Source organism: Echinops telfairi, unplaced genomic scaffold, assembly GCF_000313985.2.
Source record: "Echinops telfairi isolate 266 unplaced genomic scaffold, ASM31398v2 ScPeMD7_25;HRSCAF=90, whole genome shotgun sequence".
NCBI lineage: Eukaryota > Metazoa > Chordata > Mammalia > Afrosoricida > Tenrecidae > Echinops > Echinops telfairi.
The window spans coordinates 14,888,699-14,907,834 of NW_022103922.1; the positions used below are offsets into that span (position 1 = coordinate 14,888,699).

Sequence of the window (19,136 nt, forward strand, 5' to 3'; positions counted from 1 at the left end):
CTGGGTTACGGGCCAAATTTAATAAATCTGTACTGATAACTAAAGGCTACAGAGCTCTCATATATATATTTATATATATTTTTTGACTTTTAGAAATCAGAGTGCTTATAAAATGGCTGGCTCGAGGCCCTTGTCATCCAGCCCCTCCGACGCCGCCTCGGAAGCTTTCTCGGTGAAATGACCAGGAACAGTGATTCCATGCGTAAACAACAAGAATACTAAACCAATAAAACTAGCTTATCATGCAAATATTAAGGCATCTAGAAAATCAGTTAAGATATATCGTCATAGAGACAGAACCTCTATTTCCCAGCGGGCGTCATGGAACAAGGCTACGACATCAGTGAAATACCATCGACCCTTTTTGTGTCCGTACGTTTCAACCTTAAGGGAATCCGTGATTGTAAGTGCTGCAACTGCTGGTCTGCTAGCTTCTGTCTCCGTGTTGTCCCTCCCCCCACCCCTTGTTGTCGTTCTGGTGTGTCTCGCCCACTCTTCCTCGTTCCTTTCGTTTTGCTCTTAGTGTCTTCAGCTGTTGTTGGGTCTGTTTCCCCTCAGTTGCTTGTTTCTGCTTGAAGGAAAGGTTCTCCAATTATGTTCAAACCGTAATTTTGGACATTGGTCGGGAGGATGGGTGTCCTATTTGCTACCTGGAATGGAACCAAGCTAGCCCAGGTACCAGGACTATTGAAAAGAGGAAAGAGGGGAGGGGAGAGAGAGAGAAAAGAAGAAATACAAGGTTAAAATCTACAACAATATTAAACGTACCAATTCCATATGCATCTACATTACTGTTACAGCTCTCAGTTTAGCATGAGATGAAATGTGCTTCATTATAAATATCATACTTAATGTCTATTTCTCTCATGAGCACTAAAATTAAATATGAGACAGAAAAAAAAACAGAGGAGGGCACGCAGACAATGGTGAAACTCTGATCCGTTGAAGACATTCTCCCAACAATAGTTGATCCGCCTCAGTACATAAGCAACATCGTGATTTTGTCTTTTTGGTTTAAAGCACCAAATCCATGAGGGTGCCTCTTATAGAATAACAACTTGCTAGTTATTTCTGATTTGGGTGTTTGTTTGTTTTTATAGCCATTAATTCCCAAGTTAGTCATTGGTAAAAGGGGTCTCAATGTGTGAGCTGTCAATTGGGCCCGGGTAGCACTGTGGGCTAGGTGCTGGACTGCTAACTGCAAGGTTGGTGGGTCCAATCCACCAGTGATTCCCAAGGCGAACAAGGAGGCAGTGAGCTCCAGGAAACACTTGCTGTCTTGGAAATGTCACATAGTGTCACTAGAGTCAGAACTGACTCCATAGCAGAGGGATTTTCTTTTTGGATAGGCTTTAATAATAATAATAAATTTTACAGAAAGATTTCTCTAGCAAATAGATAAAATAAACACGTATCCGAATCAACTGGATGGTAGAGGATTTGGTTGATTTTAACTTAATCAGACCTGTGTTTTCTTAGTAAAAAGTTGGCTAATAAAAAATCATACCACTTTGTTGTTATCATTCCCTACAGAAAAGACCTGTGGGGGGAGAAAGCCATTCGAGGCGGCTCCAAAGGTTCATGGTTATGAGGTCCACAGCTCCCCAGGGGTTTCTTAACCTCCTCCACGACTGACTGAATCCATTTTTCCTGCTACGTCATGTTTCCTTCCATTAGCTGACTGACTCCTGAAGTCTGGGCCACTGGCATGACAACCAGCAGGGGAGGATGCTGCCTCTGTACTGCTCTGGGTGCGGTGATGGACTGGATGGAGTGGATGGATGGGAGAGGCTTGGAGGGAGTAAGCAGGTGCTATTCTTGCTCGTTCCAACCCAGACAACTCTATTTTCTGCTCCATGATACACTGGACTGGGGCTGCTCAGAAATGTGTCGGAAATAGTTCTTGAATTACTACTGGCATAAACCGGTTTCAGTTCAGTCCGTGCTGGCCTTGGTCGCCCAGTGAGTGGCAGATTAGAACTGTGCTCCTTAGGATTGTTCAGTGGCCAATTGTTCAGAAGTCGATCTACAGGAATGTGTTTGTTTGGAGGATGCTCTTGGTCGAGCCAGTCTCCACCCTATTGGTTAGCAGCTGAGCACACACAACCATTTGCACCACACAGGGGCTCAGAGATACTGGCCCAATCTCCCAGTGAACACACGTCTGCAGAAAGGAAAGCAACACAGGGTCTCTGCAGTGGAAAATGGCACGCTGCACTTGGGGGAATACCTAGTCCGATGTTCCATACAATCAAAGAGGAATGAGTTTTAGCTATGTACCAGCTACATAAATAACCATGAACCCAGACAACGTCAGATTGGTGATGCTCTGCCCAGTTGAACCATAACTTAGAGACGCAATCACGGTGTTTACAATTTAGTTTGGTAGCCTTTCCCTTCAATTTGGAATCATGAGGTCAGATGGGCTAGATGACTATAGTTACCAATTTACACACCTTCCGTGATTCATAATTGAATTCCAAAGATGCAGAGAACTTATACACCTGAGGGAGACTTTGGGGTTAAAAAAAAAAAAAGATTGATGCATACTATATTTTTTTCACTCCGATGATAGCTCCATACAATATATACTGTCTTGCGATATGCCTAGGTAATATAGTTCTGTGTGACATATAAAAACTTCATAACCACATCTGATGTGGATTTAATGAAAACTGAATTTGATGAAAACATGAGCTCCAGTGTAGCAAAATCCATCTCCTTTTGGCTCACCTGCTAATATATGTAGCACCATTACACCTAGCATCTACCATTCTGTTGATGTTCAGTAATTTTTTTGATAGTCAAATAAATCATTTTCCCCAAAATTGGACCCAATTTTTAAAAAGTGTTGTTCCTAATCACATAACTTCTCAAAGAGATTTTGACTGGGTTACCTATAAAAATAAAATAGACCTAACTGACTTAAAACTAGAGCTGCTTAGCCCTAGCAAAAAATATAAATGCATATGCAGGAATAATCATACTCAAGTCAAAAAGATCTCTCCTTATTACTTGCTGGAAAAGCATATCTCTAAAAGAGTATCTGCTATTGGACAGTTTTCTAAGGGACTTAATTATCTTCACATACTTTTCTCTTCCCACACACATCTTCAACAATTATTTCTGTGCCTTGCATGGTTTCATTGGGAACAATGTTACATAATGCATTAAAATCATTTATTTTCCCTTCAAATGTGTTTCCATTACACTTTGTACATAATCTCAGTACATCATTTTTTAGTTCATATCATAATTATCTGTACCTATGATTATCTTAATGACTGAAAAACACACTTCATAAAGAAAATAGCCTTGTCTTATCAGTTTTTAGAAGGTTTGGCCATAGTCAATACTAAGTAATGATTTCTTTAACAAACAAAATGACAAAGCAGAATTTTTAAAAAGATCTGCAATAGGAAGAAAATGTCAAAAATAGACAAACATACAAAAAAAAAAAAAAAGACTCATTCAAACCAACAATCCTTGTCAAGACCAGGTTAGTGCCAAGTAAATGGTTTTGTAAAAGTCATAAGAGTCCCACATTAAATGGGCTCTCAATGGTCATTTGCAGATTGTAAACTTTAGGAAAATAAACCCTATCTAACGATTAAAGATAGGCATGCCTCTTTAAGTAAAATCTACTCGCTATTGACAGTAAAACTCAGGTTGTTTGGGGGAGGGGTTTTAGTTCTTTAAGAGAAACACATACTCTTCTTGGGAAAATTCGTACTAAACTGATGCCGGCGCTGAGCAGGACCACCTGCAGCAGTAGCCCAACCGATTCAACGGAGATGCGTATTTATACCTTTCACAGCTCCCGTCGTACATTAGACCAGGTAATAATTACAGTGTGCAATATATTTGTCAATACGGTTTATGAACCTTTGGGGGGAGATGAATCTCAAACATTAACACTATGCAGACCCCATATATGAGTTTTACAAGTCTCTCAGTGCCAATTTGTAGGTTAAGTTCAGAACGCGAAGCACAGGCTTTTCTTAGAGATCATTGGTCCCTTAAAAAAAACCAAAAAACGCTGGTGAAACAGATTCAAATGCCATTGATACCAATGCAAAGCAAAGCTTTTTCTCAAGCAAAATAATCTAGGTCATTTAAATTCAGACACATTGCGGATGATTGCTAACAGTGCGCTTTCATGTATCTAGCTCTTTTTCTCTCTCTTTCCCTCTTAATGCCAATGATCAGATGTATGGATAAAATAAACACACATATTCATATTTATCTACATATCCAAATTAGTTCTATAAAAAATACTTATAGTTTTAATTTGCAAAGAAATTGGAATTCCAAAGTGGCTCTAATGTCCAATCCAGGAATCTGAGTCACAGTCTATTAATAGATGTGATTTTGGATTTGAAACAAATGAAAAATGTTCAAGGTTAAAGTAAGCTACGTGAGCAAAGCATCTCCCGTCATAGATTTACTGTGGCCCCCCCTCTCCCTCTCCACTTGCCCCATCCCCCATTAAATTTTCCATTGATAAATCATCTTTCCTGGACAAAGAGAAGGTAAGAATATCCCAAAGTTGAAAATACATCTTTACAAAATGTACACTAGCCACTGACCAAAAAAGAATGTCAGTAGTTTCAGAAAAAATAAATAAGATTGTGATAGTAATTTAACACAAAGCACAGCTACTGTCTTCCATTCTATGTACACCATGAGATATTCAACTATAAAAACAACCCACAAGAAGTTAGTCAGATTTCTGCAAAATAAAATATCTGACATCATTACACTTTCACAATTTTATGACCAGATGCATTCATGTAGCTCTTTCTGCTCCTACCTACCCACCCCCCAAAAAGGAAGAAAAATGGAGTCAGCAATGAGTTTGTCCTTGAGCAGCATGAACGGTAAGCAAGAGTCCTGCCTGCTTTGACATTGGGAAGATCACCTTTGAAGTACTGGGTGTATTTCATTTAGGCATGACTCTTCAAGGGAAACAAAGTCTGTGGCAATACTGTCCAGAAGAGAGTCACCCAATCATGCCATTTGAAGATCAGTGAGAGGGAGACAGGAGGACATGACAGCTGAGTTGGGGGGAAAGACAGCCTTCTGACCGGCTGTAGGGAACAAGATGAACACAAAAGAGAGAGCGCTGAGGGCCTGCTATGAAAGAGGTGCCATCCTAAATGTTTTACACCTGTACCATGTCATTCTCTGCATGGCCTCTTGAGATGGCATCATTATCCAAAGGGGAGGAAATCTATTTTTGAAGAGGAGATTAAGTCCCTTGCCCAATATCACCCATTTAGACCCTTGATACCGTTTGGTCTGTCTGATTCCCTTGGCCATGTGACTACACCCAACAACCTTCTGCAGAAGTCCGATTTGGACCAAGCATCAGACAGAAAAGCTTTAACAGGAATGTTTGAAGCCAAAATGCATTGACTTCAGTACACAGCCAATTCCTCATGCTCCTAACGAGCTAGAACATCATCTCACTGATGTTACAGATGAGACTTCTGCACAGAATACTGTTCGGTATGGATATCCAAGCAACCCTAAAACTGTACGTAGTTGTCTCCCCATAGGGTTGCTATGAATCAGAGTCGATGTGATGGCAGGGAGCCTGAGATGGAGTGTTGATCCCCTCTGAAAGGGAAAGAAAGAAATGGTGAAGTCGAGGTGCAGAAGCTTTCAAAGGGGGACCCAAGAGGACAAAGTGAAGTACTGTCATGAAATGTCCTAAACACAGGAGTTGAAAAAACACGTTCTGTGCTTCTCCAGTATAAAACAGGAGAAACAATTCCAAGTCTCAAGTTACAGGAACGCAGAGTCGCTGCACCAGAAAGAGGTGGTTGACATTCAGCTATGTCAAGTGGCAGCATCTACACAAGAACTGGTGCTACTTACTGTAGGAAGCCATCAAGTTACACTGAAAGTGACAGTGAAAACCAAGGATCTAGGAGTGAACAGAATACCAATCGAGATGTTTCCACAAATGGATACAACACTGGAAGTGATCATTCATCTGTGCCCATTTCAAAGAAAGGTGACCCATCAAATTAAGAAAATTATAGAACAATATCATTAATATCACATGAAAGAAAATACTAAAGATAATTCAAAAAGGGCGGCAGCAGTACATGGACAAGGATCTGCCAGAAAGTCAAACTGAATTCAGAAGAGAACTATGTAATGAGGGCTCTCGTTGCGGACATCAGCTGGAAGCAAGCTGAGAGCAGAGAACACCGGGAAGCTACTTAGCTGTGCTCCATTGAGTATGCAAAGGCATTTGATTGTGGGGGTCAGGTCAAATTTTAGCTAAGTGTGCAAGGAATGGGAATTCAAGAACATGCAATTGTGCTCATGCTGACCAAATACATAGACCAAGACGCAGCTGCATGAACAAAACAAGGGAATCCTGTGAGTATTCTCCATAGTTTAAAATCAGAAAAGGCATACATCAAATTATATCCATTCAGCATATTTATTTGATCTGTTTGCTGAGCCAATACTCCAAAAAACTGGACTATGTGAAGAAGAAGCATCGGGATCAGAGGAAGGCTCAATAACAATTTGTGATCACACAATCTTGCTTGCTGAAAGCTAAAACAATTTGAAGTACTTACTGATGAAGATAAAAGATGATAGCAGTTATTTATTATTTTTTTTTTTTAGCTTGTAACATTTTTTAAAAAATCAATTTATTGGGGCTCTGCCTTAGCACAGGGGTCCTCAAACTTTTAAAACAGGGGAGCAGTTCACTGTCCTCAGACCTGTTGGAGGGCCGGACTATAGTTTAAAAAAAACTATGAACAAATTCCTTTGCACATTGCACATATCTTATTCTGAAGTAAAAAAATTAAACAGGGCAAAAACACCCAGCGGGCTGGATAAATGTCCTTGGCGGACTGCATGTGGCCCACAGGCCATAGTTTGAGGATGCCTGCCTTAGCACAAAAAAACAAAAACTCTAAGCAACATCATGATATTAAAATTGTCAAGGGTATCTTTTTCTTTTCTTTTCTGATTCATGGCCAAGGTCCATGGAAACAGCAGTCAAGAAATCAACTAATGCCTTAGAAAATCTGCAAAAACAAGCAAACAAAAACATCTTTAAAGTTCAAAAGCAAAGTTGTCACTTGGAGGACTAGAGTGTGGTTGACCTAAGCCATGATTTTTCAATTACCCCATATGCGTGGCAAAATTAGATCAGAAATAAGGAAGACCAATGAAGGATTCATGCCTTTGAATTCCAGTGTTGGTGAGACCATGCAATACACCACCAAGTGTTGGAACGAACACCCTTGGTTTGGAAAAAGTGCAGTCAGAATGCTTCCTGGAAGCAAAAATGACAAGGCTGCATTCATCTTGGACACTCTGGACTTGTTATCAGGAGGGGCCAGACCGTTGAGAAAGAGATCTTGCTTAGCAGAGGGTGAGCCAAACAAAGGGAGATCCTCTCTCGGATGGATTGGCACAGAGGCTATAACAATGACTTCAAAAGTAGCGCTAATTGTGAGCCTGTGCAGTGTGGGCTGTGCTTAGTCCTGTTGCACACCGCTCCCGAACGAATCAGAACCAACCCAGTGCCAACTAGCAATAACACGAGCGACCGCCTCTGGAGACAAATGTCCTGATGGTCTACTGGGGTGATACCGGGGTGAGGATTAAGGGGAAGGAAGACACATTTACTCCTTTGGAAAACAATACAGTCTACATTTCCAATCCGGAATGAATGGGATACTATAGTCAGTCTTTGCAGCTACAAGGTCTAAACATAGACCCCACGTCTTTCCATGAAAAAAAAAGAGAAAATTACTCTGGGCAGTCAAGTCAGCATTTGATAGTTGCGCTTATAAAAATTTAGGCGTTCAATGTCCATGTCTGCTAGGCCCAAAAGGATCTGGCCCTTAACTTTTCAATTAGTAACAACCTAAGAATTTTAAAGGAAACACCAAACCAACCTGATGCTCGTGAGTCAATTCCCACTCACAGCGACTCTATAGGATAGGGTCAAACTCCCCCCGGGGCTTCCACAGCTGTCACCTGACTGTCGCATCTTCCTCCCATGGAGAGACTGGTCGGTTTGAACTGCTGGCCTTCCAGCCCAGATCTCTACTACTGCCCTATCAGGGCTCCTCCTCTAAGAATTCCTTGGGACCAAACAAACGTAAATAAAGTCATACGTTGGGTGAGGACCAAAACGAGAAGGCCCAAACTTCATTTCTAACATTAGTCTTAGGTGAGGTTTTAAAACCATAAGAGCTATTTCAAGTATGGCAAATTTCATTTATTACTCTCCTGCAGTTGATCAGCTAATGGGCTGAGCATTGGGTAAGTGTTTTATAGTGTGTCAAAGTATCCAGTATACTAACACGTTCAAAGAGAATAATAGTAGCTCTCACTCCGATTGTTACACACTGATTTAATCATGAAATCACTGTATTTACTTCAAAGATAGTAAGTACTCTTTTCAAGAGCTTATAAAAATAATACAGGAATAAAATGCTTGCATTGGGGCATGTATATCAACTGTTACAGGGGCCATATTAGTTCACAGATAGTCAGAAAAATGTCTAATGGCCCCCAAAGCTTAGAGAATAAATAAAATAGGTATTTTAATTGAAAAGAATTTGCACTTAATTCCTTTGCTCCCGTTTAAAATTGTCCCATAGAGGGAAGTTGTGTGGGATTGTTTGGTTTTCTTTTTACTTTCACCTCCTTGGCTACAAACTACTGATTTTATTAGCACAACATTAACACACAGGTATTATTATCTCCTCCAAATCACAGAATAATACTTTGCCTCTATTAAGAGCAAAATAAGGCAAAAACCTTGTGTGGCAATCTAGGCAAGGACGAGGCCAGCATTGTTAGAACCTGTGCTAGGGTGTATTGTAGAAGGGTGCCTTTGGACCGGTTGTTCACTTCCATTTTATACAAAGAGTTCCGATTTTAGAATTAAAATATGTGAAAAAGCAATGGCTTTGGCCAGTGGAAGATATGTATGGGTGGGACTTACTGAAGTAAGGAAGTAAATAAGTTCTAGAACATCAAGAACATCAACAAAAGTACTTAATAAATATAGTAATTGCTGGCATTAAAACTCTACAAATCAAGCTCTATTCTCTTGTCAATTCCAACTCATAGTAGCCATCTAGCACAGAACTCAACTGCCCCGGTTGGGCTGCTGAGACTGCGAATCTCTACGGGAGCAAGAGCCCCATCTTTTTCCTCAGAGCAGCCTGGTGGATTCAAACTGCTGGCCTTGCTGTCAGAGCCCAATGTATAACCCGCTATTCAACAAGCCTCCTCACCATCACTGATCGGACCCGTCAGGCATTGTTCTATACACTTTGCCTCAACGCATCATTATAAGCCTAATTATGGAGACGAGGACACTGATGTCAGGGAGGGAAGTTGCTTGCCCACATCAAAAATTGTAGAAGGCTGGATTTAAACTTCAGGGGGGTGTGTGCTTCTCGGATGTCCGTTCTTAGCCATGACATTGCCTCCTGACGTCAAAACACACATTGCTCTGTAACTGGATTAGAATTCCTATTGTCCCTGAAGGATGGCATTCCTATGAATGAAGGCCCGTATCATTCAGACACACTGGATTTCTCCAGGAAACCCCTCAGTGTCACTCTCGATTTCAAATATCGGTGCAAATCACTGTATCTTACTTCTCCAGTGATAGATGCTTTTTGACACGGAAGCCTTGCCTTTACGTCACGTAGAGACACGTGTAGCGGCAGGTTGGTAACTCGCTAGTTGCATTCTGCTTCGGAGATGGCTAGACTTGGAAGTGAAATATACGATGCACTTTCCACAGGTCTTGGGTTCTGCCAATTTATTTTCCCCATTTTTTGAAGGATTGCAACCGCCATCTGAACAATCCTATTTGCATGAGAGATGATTTCTAGTGATTATTACTATTTGTAATCATCTGTATCAGAAAGCTCCCTGGCCAGCTTTTACCTGCACTGCAAAGTACTCTGGTGGGCTCTCTGGGAAGGACCAAATATCATAAACTGCAGGTGGCTCCTGGAATTATTCTAACTGCAAGCACTTCATAGGAATGAAAGGGGGAAGTATTTGTTTCTTAACTAAGTAGGTAAATTGCCTTCTTTACTGCTACTCCTTGGGGACCAATGGTTTTGAAAATAGTATACTATAACAGTAGGTCTTCAAACCTTATTAATTTATAGGCAATTGTTTCAGATGTGCTTTTGTTATTGGGACATGCTGAATTGATTGTTAACCTGACTGTGCGAGAGGGCTCAGATTTTCTTAGTGAAAGAATGGCGGAGACCAATGAGCACCTTCTATCTCATAATGAACACGGGCCAAGAAAAGTCCTTATGGAACGTACATGATGAAATCCTGAATGCACTTCTTACAATGACCTTGTCTGGTAAAAAAATCTCTCTCCAAATCCAAGAAACCCAATCACCGAGGTTGGTTAACTACTTAAAAGTTACTCCCCGCCCCCCACACTCCCCCAGGCATTTTTATCTTAAATGTGAGACACATGCCTGTCCCCTAAATAAACGAGATTCCAAAACACAGATTCAAACTTTTTTGGTTTCGAAGCTGAAAAAGGGAGATGGAGGGCGACCATGCAATTAAGTCATTGCAGATTCGTTCCAGCACACACTTACGTACCTACGTAACAGCTCATGTAGCTAAGGGCTCCTGTCACTCAGTAGGCTTGTAAACCAATTAAAATACAGAATCGTCAACCTCCCAGGAGTTATTTTATCCCCAGCCCGGCTGCCTTGGCGTGAAGCTCACGTGCTGATTTCCAATCCTGATTTCCATCCTTGTTCTAGGCTCTCTGTTCCTCTCAATCCCTACACTCTTTTCCCAATGCTATTGTTACAGATACTACCGCACCCCTTATTTGCATTTGTGATTCGTCAGTAACAGACAAAACTCTCTACTAAAATAGTACTTCAAAACAGTGCCTTTCTAACCGGACAAAGTCGCGGCAAGTACGCTAAACTAAGTAGAAATGTAAGTTTCATGCAAAAGTGCACGCGCACACACATACACATACACACGCACACATTCCTTCCCAAGTAATGCTGTCCATTTAAAAAGCAAAAAGCAGCATTATTAGCACACATTTACCTCTGCAGGACAGAACTCATTGATAGCAGAATCCCCTAGCATAAAATTATCAATGATGCGGACAGTGAACTCCTTTACAGAGTCGGCCTCCTGCTCTGTGCACACGTGCAAAGCAAGAAGCACAGAAGCCAGCCACATCGCTCACATGCAACAAAAGTTCACAAGGGTGAGGAGACTTTGTAACGGCGTACAAGTTTTACTATTTAAGGTTGTTGGGTTTTGTTCCCTTTAACTTTCTTAAAATTAGATCGGCTTTTGCCTTTTCGTGGTTTCTTAGGCCGTTTGCTACTATATTTATTCCACTGCACTCTTTCTTAAATGTTTCATACCCGCAGCACTAGGCAACATGACTTTTTTTTTTCTTAAAGAAAAAGTTAAAACACGGCACCCTGTTAAGAAATCGTGTCCTGTCTGCTGGTGGGTGAGCTTCTTCGAGAGGGAATGCATATGCAAATAGGGTACGTGACCAAAACACACCCTTCGAACCAAGCTGGTGCTGAATACACTTTCTTTGCCGGCAAAGGGTTAATCAGCAAGGATTACATTTGGGACTTTTCTGACCCAAGCGCCCCGCCCCACCCCCACCCCCTCTCTCCCAGCCCTGCCAAAAACCGTCTGATGGGAAACCCAAGATCGAGCTTGTCCTACCTAAGTGAACAAAGAGAGCTCTGAACTGCCACCGGTTTAGCGGGGAGCCGGAGTCTTTCTAAACCCTGCTGGAGTCGGCCGTACTGCTCAGAAAAAAATCCCCGGAACGCGGTTTCCTTTCTCTAACATCTTCTCTTCGGATCAGCTCATCCTGCTCCCACTGCACAGCCTCCTGCTCCCCCAGAAGGTTAACTTAAAGCTCCAAACATCATCCTCTGGTGGAAAATGGACACTATTGATTGCTATGGTCCATTGTCTGCTTCCCCCAGAAGGTTAACTTAAAGCTCCAAACATAATCATGTGGAAAATGGACACTATTGATTGCTATGGTCCATTGTTCCCCTATCCTAAGTCCCTGAAGTTCAAGTTCAAGCTGGAATTACATCATGTCTGGTTTCTCCTGGTTACCAGACGGCTTGAGACGTGACCACAGCTACAGAAAAAACAAACAGCCTTCTTCACGCTTCGGCTCCCCTCTCGATTCAAACGTAAACTTCTCTCTCTCTCTCTCTCTCTCTCTCTCTCTCTCTCTCGTATGCTTCAAGTATGGAGCATGGTTAATTTAGAGATTAAGTTCCAAATTAGATTATCTAATGGCATCTTAATGGATTGCTGACCCATTTCCTGTGGGATGGCAGTATTGCTAGCCTGGCTGGAATACAATTAATTTCTTAGGAAGTGTTCGGAAGAGTTTGCCCAGATAAAAAAAAGGACATATTGTGTGGGGTGCATCTTTCTTTGTACATGAAGTAAGTTCGACAAAACTACAAGGGATCCCAATATCTTTTTCAGCAGTCAGGTCCCAGAGGATGTGTGTGTGTGTGTGTGTGTGTGTGTGTGTGTGTGTGTGAGAGAGAGAGAGAGAGAGAGACAGAGAGAGAGAGAAAGAGAGAGAGAGAGAGACTATCCATGAAGTTCATTTTTCCATACAGGAAAATGTTTCGTTTTGATTTCCTGGCAGGTGTAAATAGTTTAGATCAGACCGCCATGCAGCTTTTCAAAACAGAATTCTGAACACACACAAAATTTTTTTTTTTAAGAAACCCTTATTCCAAGCCCCACTACCCAACACGGGGTATGCTCCGCAATGGCTTTTGTAATTCTTTGTCATGAACGAGAGCTTCTTCCACTCATCAACCTTATCAGCATTTCTATCACAGTCCCACCGTGGTGCTGGGGACCCAGAATGGTGCGTACACGGTTGCACATTTTGAACACACTTTAGCTGACAGCTGAAAAGGAAATTCGGCACTCTGAGAATAAAGCTCCCTGCAGGAACGCCAGGAGCAGCCCAGCTGTGGACTGTAGCTGTGTGTCAAGCTCAACTGAAAGCAGCGAAACGAACCTAGTGAATTTTCAGGGAAGGTCTAGTGAAATCTGGAACTAAAAGTGTAACTCCCCGGGCATGGACTACTCTTATACCCGTGCCATGTTCTTGTGGATACACACATATCCGTACATACTCCTACAGGGCTCTACATGTGTATATGTGTGTATGTCTACATATGGGGGCTTCATGATCTCTCAATTCCATTTCCATGAGCTTTCTGGAGTCCCCTCGTGTATGTGTGTGTGTGTGCTTTGCGATTCAATATTGACAATGATTTTCCTTTAAGTGTTCATGCTTAACTCCTTGGGGTACATATACGCCTAAAACAAATATTTATGACCCAAGCAAATGAAAACAGGGCAATGCATGTAAAGTTATAGGAATGGGATGGCTGCTACTTGCTGCTGGTGCTTCCACCTCACCCTCCTTTCCTGACCAAGCAGACCCAACTAATCTTTACGGGCTGCTCAATTTCTCTTGGGAAATCAGGCAACTCTCTAGAATTGCAGTAATAAATGACAATTTCTTACAAAAACATGTGTAAAGTAACGACAGAATGAAGTATTCACTCATAGAAAGGAACTGCTAACACATGAAACATGGAAAATGAATGATAAAAGTCTCTTTGGTGCCATTCAATTATGGCACCAGTAGAAACACAGAAATCCTTCCAATTATTTCAGTAAAATCTTCATTTATTCATTATTTCAGAGGCTGAGCAAATGGTTTGTGTAAACATATCCTTCAGTAACGCGCACATGTTTATTTTAGCCATCTGAAGGCTTCTTCTATGTTTATATAAGCCACCAGACACACACACACACACACACACACACACAACCACTCACTTATGGCTTTGCGTTTTCTTGAAAGGGGTAAAGGGGGAGAAGAGGGAATGGAACAATACATTCAGTTTCTCTTTTGCATAAAGCACTCCCACCGCTGTTTTAAAATAACTTATGTTTATATTATTCTTGGATTGTCTTTTGGCTTCCTTTCTCATTCAATTATTTTACTCTTTCATATTTGATGGAACCGGCTGGGTGCTGGCTATAGTCTCAAGGAAGAAAGCTAGTTAGAGAGTAACTGCTGTGTGTTTACACGCCACATAACTCACATATGCGACAAGGTAATTTATCCACAGAAGAGGACAAAACACAAACACGACTGTCCTTAGCATAAGCAATCCATCACCTATTACCCTCCGAAGAGCTGAGCCTCTCCTGACAGGGATGAGGCAGCACCTAACCCAATGGAGAATTTCACTCTAGGGAACAGCAGGGCCAGACATTTCGCCCAGGCCGGAACATTCGCTTTTTCAAGCGGCAACCAATTCCTTCACACATAATCGAGCAACTCTCTCTGTCTCTCTGACACACACGCACGCCACACACCAATGGCTCACAAAACTCTAAGATCAGAACAACAAAACACCTTCACGGCTCCAACCTAGTAAGCGCGCGCGAGAACTTTCCGCAAGAATCAGCATCGGTTTCTCAGAGGAGGTTCGTATGCTTGGGAGCTGCTGGGGGCAGAGGGACACAACCCAAAGAAAGTTAAAGAAAGCAAAACAATGTCAAAAGGCTGTGCTGCCATGTCCCTCTCTATGCACCAGCCTCCAGACTCAAAGTAACACCTGCTATTGTCTTCACTGTGATTGTCGCCATTGTCCTGACAATGGGGAATTACTTCCCTGATTGACCAGAGCCCCAATTCTCAGACATCTGCATAAACAAAACCCACAGCCATAACATTAGTCGAAAGGCTAGGTTCCTGTTACCTGCCTCAAAAACAACACTATTAAAAAAAAAGTCAGTGTGACAGACATTGGACACGTCTTCTCTTAATAAAATGTTCAGAAAAGTGGGTGAAGGGAGATGTCGGACAGTGTAAGATATGACAAAATAATAATTTATAAACTATCAAGGGTTCACAAGGCAGAGGGGAGCGGGGAGGGAGCGGGAAGAAATGAGGAGCTGATGCCAGGGCTTAAGTGGAAAGGAAATGTTTTGAGAATGATGAGGGCAATGAATGTACAGATGTGCTTGACACAATGGATGTATGGATGGATTGTGATAAGAGTTGTATGAGCCCCCAATAAAATGATTGAAAAATAAAAAGTAAACACATCGGAAAGAATGTTCTGAAAAAGTCACAGGAGACAAAATGAAACGATGACTTAAGCTGCTGGTCCATCTACACAGCCGGTTCTATCAGACACGGTTGGACTTGTTTCAGGATTTGCCAACTACAACAATAACAAAACTTGCTACCAGATTCAAGTAGCTTCGTTCTGAACTGTCTGACACTTATGTTTTCAGAAGTGTGAGGACTGCCGTCCTGGTACTGGGGCAGGATGGGCAGGAGAGAGCCAACCAACCCGGGATTAACGTCTGAGCTTGACGCCGACAAGCGCAATGCTGTGCCTTTTGGACCACAGGGGACCGAAAAGAAAGAAACTGAAGAAAAGAGTCCTTTGTGAATACCGTGCTACACATCGATTACATACTGATTAGATGACATTCCTGTTTGGGGGTGGGCATGTGAAGAAGCCATAACTAAATTAATTCTGACTTTCTGTCGGCCTATTACTTGAAACTGATGGTCACACCAAGGAGGTATAGAATACCGACAATCGCCCATACGAATCTCCCTGTGATACGCATGTTCCCGCTGGATTCAGAATCCACTCACCTCTTTCTTTGAGGGGATGGGGCAGGGGTGTGGTGTGGTGTCAGTATTTTAGACCCCTGGTGGTAACGGAACCCTTGACTTGCCTCTTGATGAGCTGCTCTCCTGTTCGGGTTGAGTGTCCTCAGGAAGCCTCAATTGGGAAGTTCACACTGCTCTAAGCATATTTTCAGACGCTGTCTGAGCTCCAGTTTTGTAAGTAAAGCAAAACAAAGCCCGTACACAGGCATGGGTCATTTTGCTAAGTGATAGGTGCAGTTTGAACTATACGGAAGTTATTCAATAACAGTCCATTCCTGGCACTATCAAACTTAATTAACTTGTGAATGCTAATAAAGACCAGTTCATTGAAGTTAAAAATGCTAATTGAGAGTATTAATTGTTGATTAAGACTATCTGAAATAGAGCACGCTCATTGATCTTCTTTCTGATACTATATACTGTATTTTGTTTACAGGAATACTACCAGCTTCCTACAAATGCACCAAAAAAGAGACAAAATTATACATTAGTAAAGGTGGTTGTTATTTTCATCTTTACCCAGCGATACAATCATACTGTATTCATATTTGTTACATGAATTAGTAAGGGTTCATTTACGGTTTAAAAACTGGAATCCCACTAATTTTCCAAGTGTTTACCCAAATGAAAGAAGACATTGGAAAAACATGATTCTCTGCCCGGTTCCTCTTCAGCCAGCATGACATGGGCAATCCATTCACGAGTCCTATCTGACTCTACCTGGAACAGAGGTGCTCTCTGTGAAGGGAAGGCTTTCTACTCCCCTAAGGAGTTCCAGTCTCGGAAATCCGTGGGGCAGTGCTACCCTGTCATATCAGGTCGCTATGAGTTGTCGTTGACCTGATGGCACTGAGTGTGTTGGGTTGGGTTTGGTGAGAGCATGGGTAGTTTGGCCTGCTAACCACAAGGTCAGCAGTTCAAAACCACCAGCTGCTCTGTGAGAGAACCATGAATCTTTCTACTCCAGTAAAGACTTACAGTCTCAGAAACCCGCAGGGACAGTTCTACCCTGTCCTACGGGGTGGCTATGAGTTGGATTCAACTTGATGTCAGGGAGTTTGGGTTTGGCATTCCCGTGCATACTGGAGGATAAGCCTAGTTTAGCAGCACATTTTTATGCAGCTGTTGTGGTAAAATTAGGTGCCTCGGCTTATATTCAGGTTGGCATATACTTGAATGTATACGGTATATGTGCATACCATGGATGTTAATTATTCCAGCTGTCAACTGGAACAAAAGTGTTCTTTATTAAGAGAATACAGAGGAAATGGACATAGAACCACATCCTTTCTAAAACCAACACATAAGACAAAACCAAAACTGGTTTTGAAAATAAAATTTGGGAACAATTTCCCCCAGTCAACTAACCAAAGTCAACCCTCAGTCCCCAGTGATCTATACCAATATGCCCAGAGCAGCTAAAATCACGAGTTCCATATTCCTACTTTAGTTAACGATGCCCACAATCCTCCTGGGTGCCAATAAGAACAGAAAACGAATTACTTTGGAATTTATCTTCCTGCTGTTGCTGTTTTCCTTCTCTCTAATAGGGGTGGTGGTAATAAACGGGCTCCTAGTGACCAGGAGGGGAAAGGGTTGAAAAGTGAGGACAATGCTGAAGTCTGAAAACCCAACACTTGATCCTCAGGCAGCTGAAAATCTTCCTTACAATGAAGTGTCTTTCTTCAGGTCCTGCAACCTGAGTCTCCAAGCCTCAACCCCGACCACCCACCCACAATATGTTCGATGTTAGAACAAAAACAAAATAAAAAAAGCATTTGCCAGCACTTAAACATCCCAATCATCAAGTGGTATAGGCCACAGTTCCCGATTAATTAATTTGAGGTTGCATTTCAATAGGAAATAATGAGGGGTTAGGATGGGAGAAGAGGGACAGTAGAGCCAAAACAACTAAATCTTTAACATATATTTTCTGTCAACGCTAGTTAAAAACAAACACTACAGAGCTCACGTCATTTTTAGGTGTAAGTGTAGGGTTGGAAATAATTAAAATGTTACCTTTGCCAAGTAATTCCCAATGTATCCTCACTGGCACTGGGGTATAAATGCCTGCCGTTTTGATTCGTGGTCCAGTCACAAATCCTCAGCTGTCAATTGAAACCTAGCAGTCAGATATGGATCGAGCAGTACTACAGTTTTTAGTATTCAAATGAACACATGCAAACTACTACTGTACATGGCATTAGCCTTCCTTTCCCCAGAGGCAACTTAAAGAAAAATAAAATTAAATAAGCAAAAGCAAATCTTATTCGGAGAAGCAATATTCCTACAGACTTTTTTTTAAGAGAAAGAGAGAAATTAAAAATAAAATGCCATGGCCAACTGCTTCTCTATGAATTAAAGCCTACAAAAGAAACGAGTGCTTAGAACATAACAATTAGCCATTATTAGAGTACAAATTGAGCTGAAACAAAAGCAAATGTTAATGTTCAATAGAGATACATATTTTAAAAAGAAAATAAAAATGCTTCCCCCACCCGCCAAATAATCTACCCTGCGGTAAAATAATCAATAACTTTAAGCATGCAGTTTGCAAAACATAGAAGACATGCAGTTTGGAAGAGAAAGGACCCGCCTACATCCGTGCTCCCTCACTCGTGTTCCGACGTCTCAAGGTATTGAACAGTTTTTTAGATGTTTCCTAATTTTTTTACAACTCAAAGCGGCATTGTTTAGAAAGAGTTAGTAAAGATTTCTACTCTTATTTTGAATTGAGTAATGGCATCTAAAACACTTTATTACATCTGAGTAGAGTGAGGAATGAATGCATTGAATCCACGCTGAAACAAATTCTTCCCAGATCTCCGAATCATCAGCTCTGCCCTTCAGAGACGGTTCCAGTAATTCTATCCAGTTCTGTTTGGTTAACAGCTGCCCTACAGTGCTAGCAGATTTATTGAAAAGATATACTGCTTATTTTTATGCTTAAGAAAGTAAACTTCTCTGGCTTTGGTAGTGGGGAGTGGGGGGACATGTTAGAAAATCATGGTTTTTTAACCTCTAGAAAGCCCTGTTGTAAATTAACTGCCTCTTTCTTGTATGAAGTAGCATTTGTCATCGAACAGATGACTTGTTCACGGCAAGTCCCTGAACTCTGTTTGTTGCTTTTCCGTGAGATGATCCAGAAAGATGAAGATTGGCGCCAAGGTGTCTTTACAGTGGGTACAGTATGTGTGTTAATTCTTCTATGATGCTAGAGCAGTGAAAACTGGCTATGAAGTATTGATTTTTTTCCTTTTAGGTTCCTGCTTGTGTGCACTCTACATAATAGTAATTCTGGGGTTTGGGAGTAATGAGACGTGCTTTTTTTTTT

At 41.6% G+C, this 19,136-nt stretch overlaps 1 protein-coding gene across 7 annotated transcripts in view; it reads right to left on the bottom strand.

Moving 5' to 3' along the window:
* Nucleotides 1-456: 456 nt before the first annotated feature.
* Nucleotides 457-19,136, bottom strand: part of NFIB (nuclear factor I B) — a 241,925-nt gene continuing 223,245 nt past the window's right edge. For 3 of the 7 annotated variants that reach the window (XM_004706535.3, XM_004706533.3, XM_004706532.3), the window contains 2 exons: nt 17,822-17,910; nt 457-684 (listed from right to left, as the gene is read on the bottom strand). In XM_004706535.3, coding sequence (XP_004706592.3) covers nt 555-684; nt 17,822-17,910 — 219 coding nt within the window. In that variant the 3' untranslated portion in view covers nt 457-554. Of the gene's footprint in view, nt 685-17,821; nt 17,911-19,136 lie in introns of those variants that run through there. The other 4 variants (XM_045289304.1, XM_045289301.1, XM_045289302.1 and 1 more) reach the window with 3 other exon arrangements.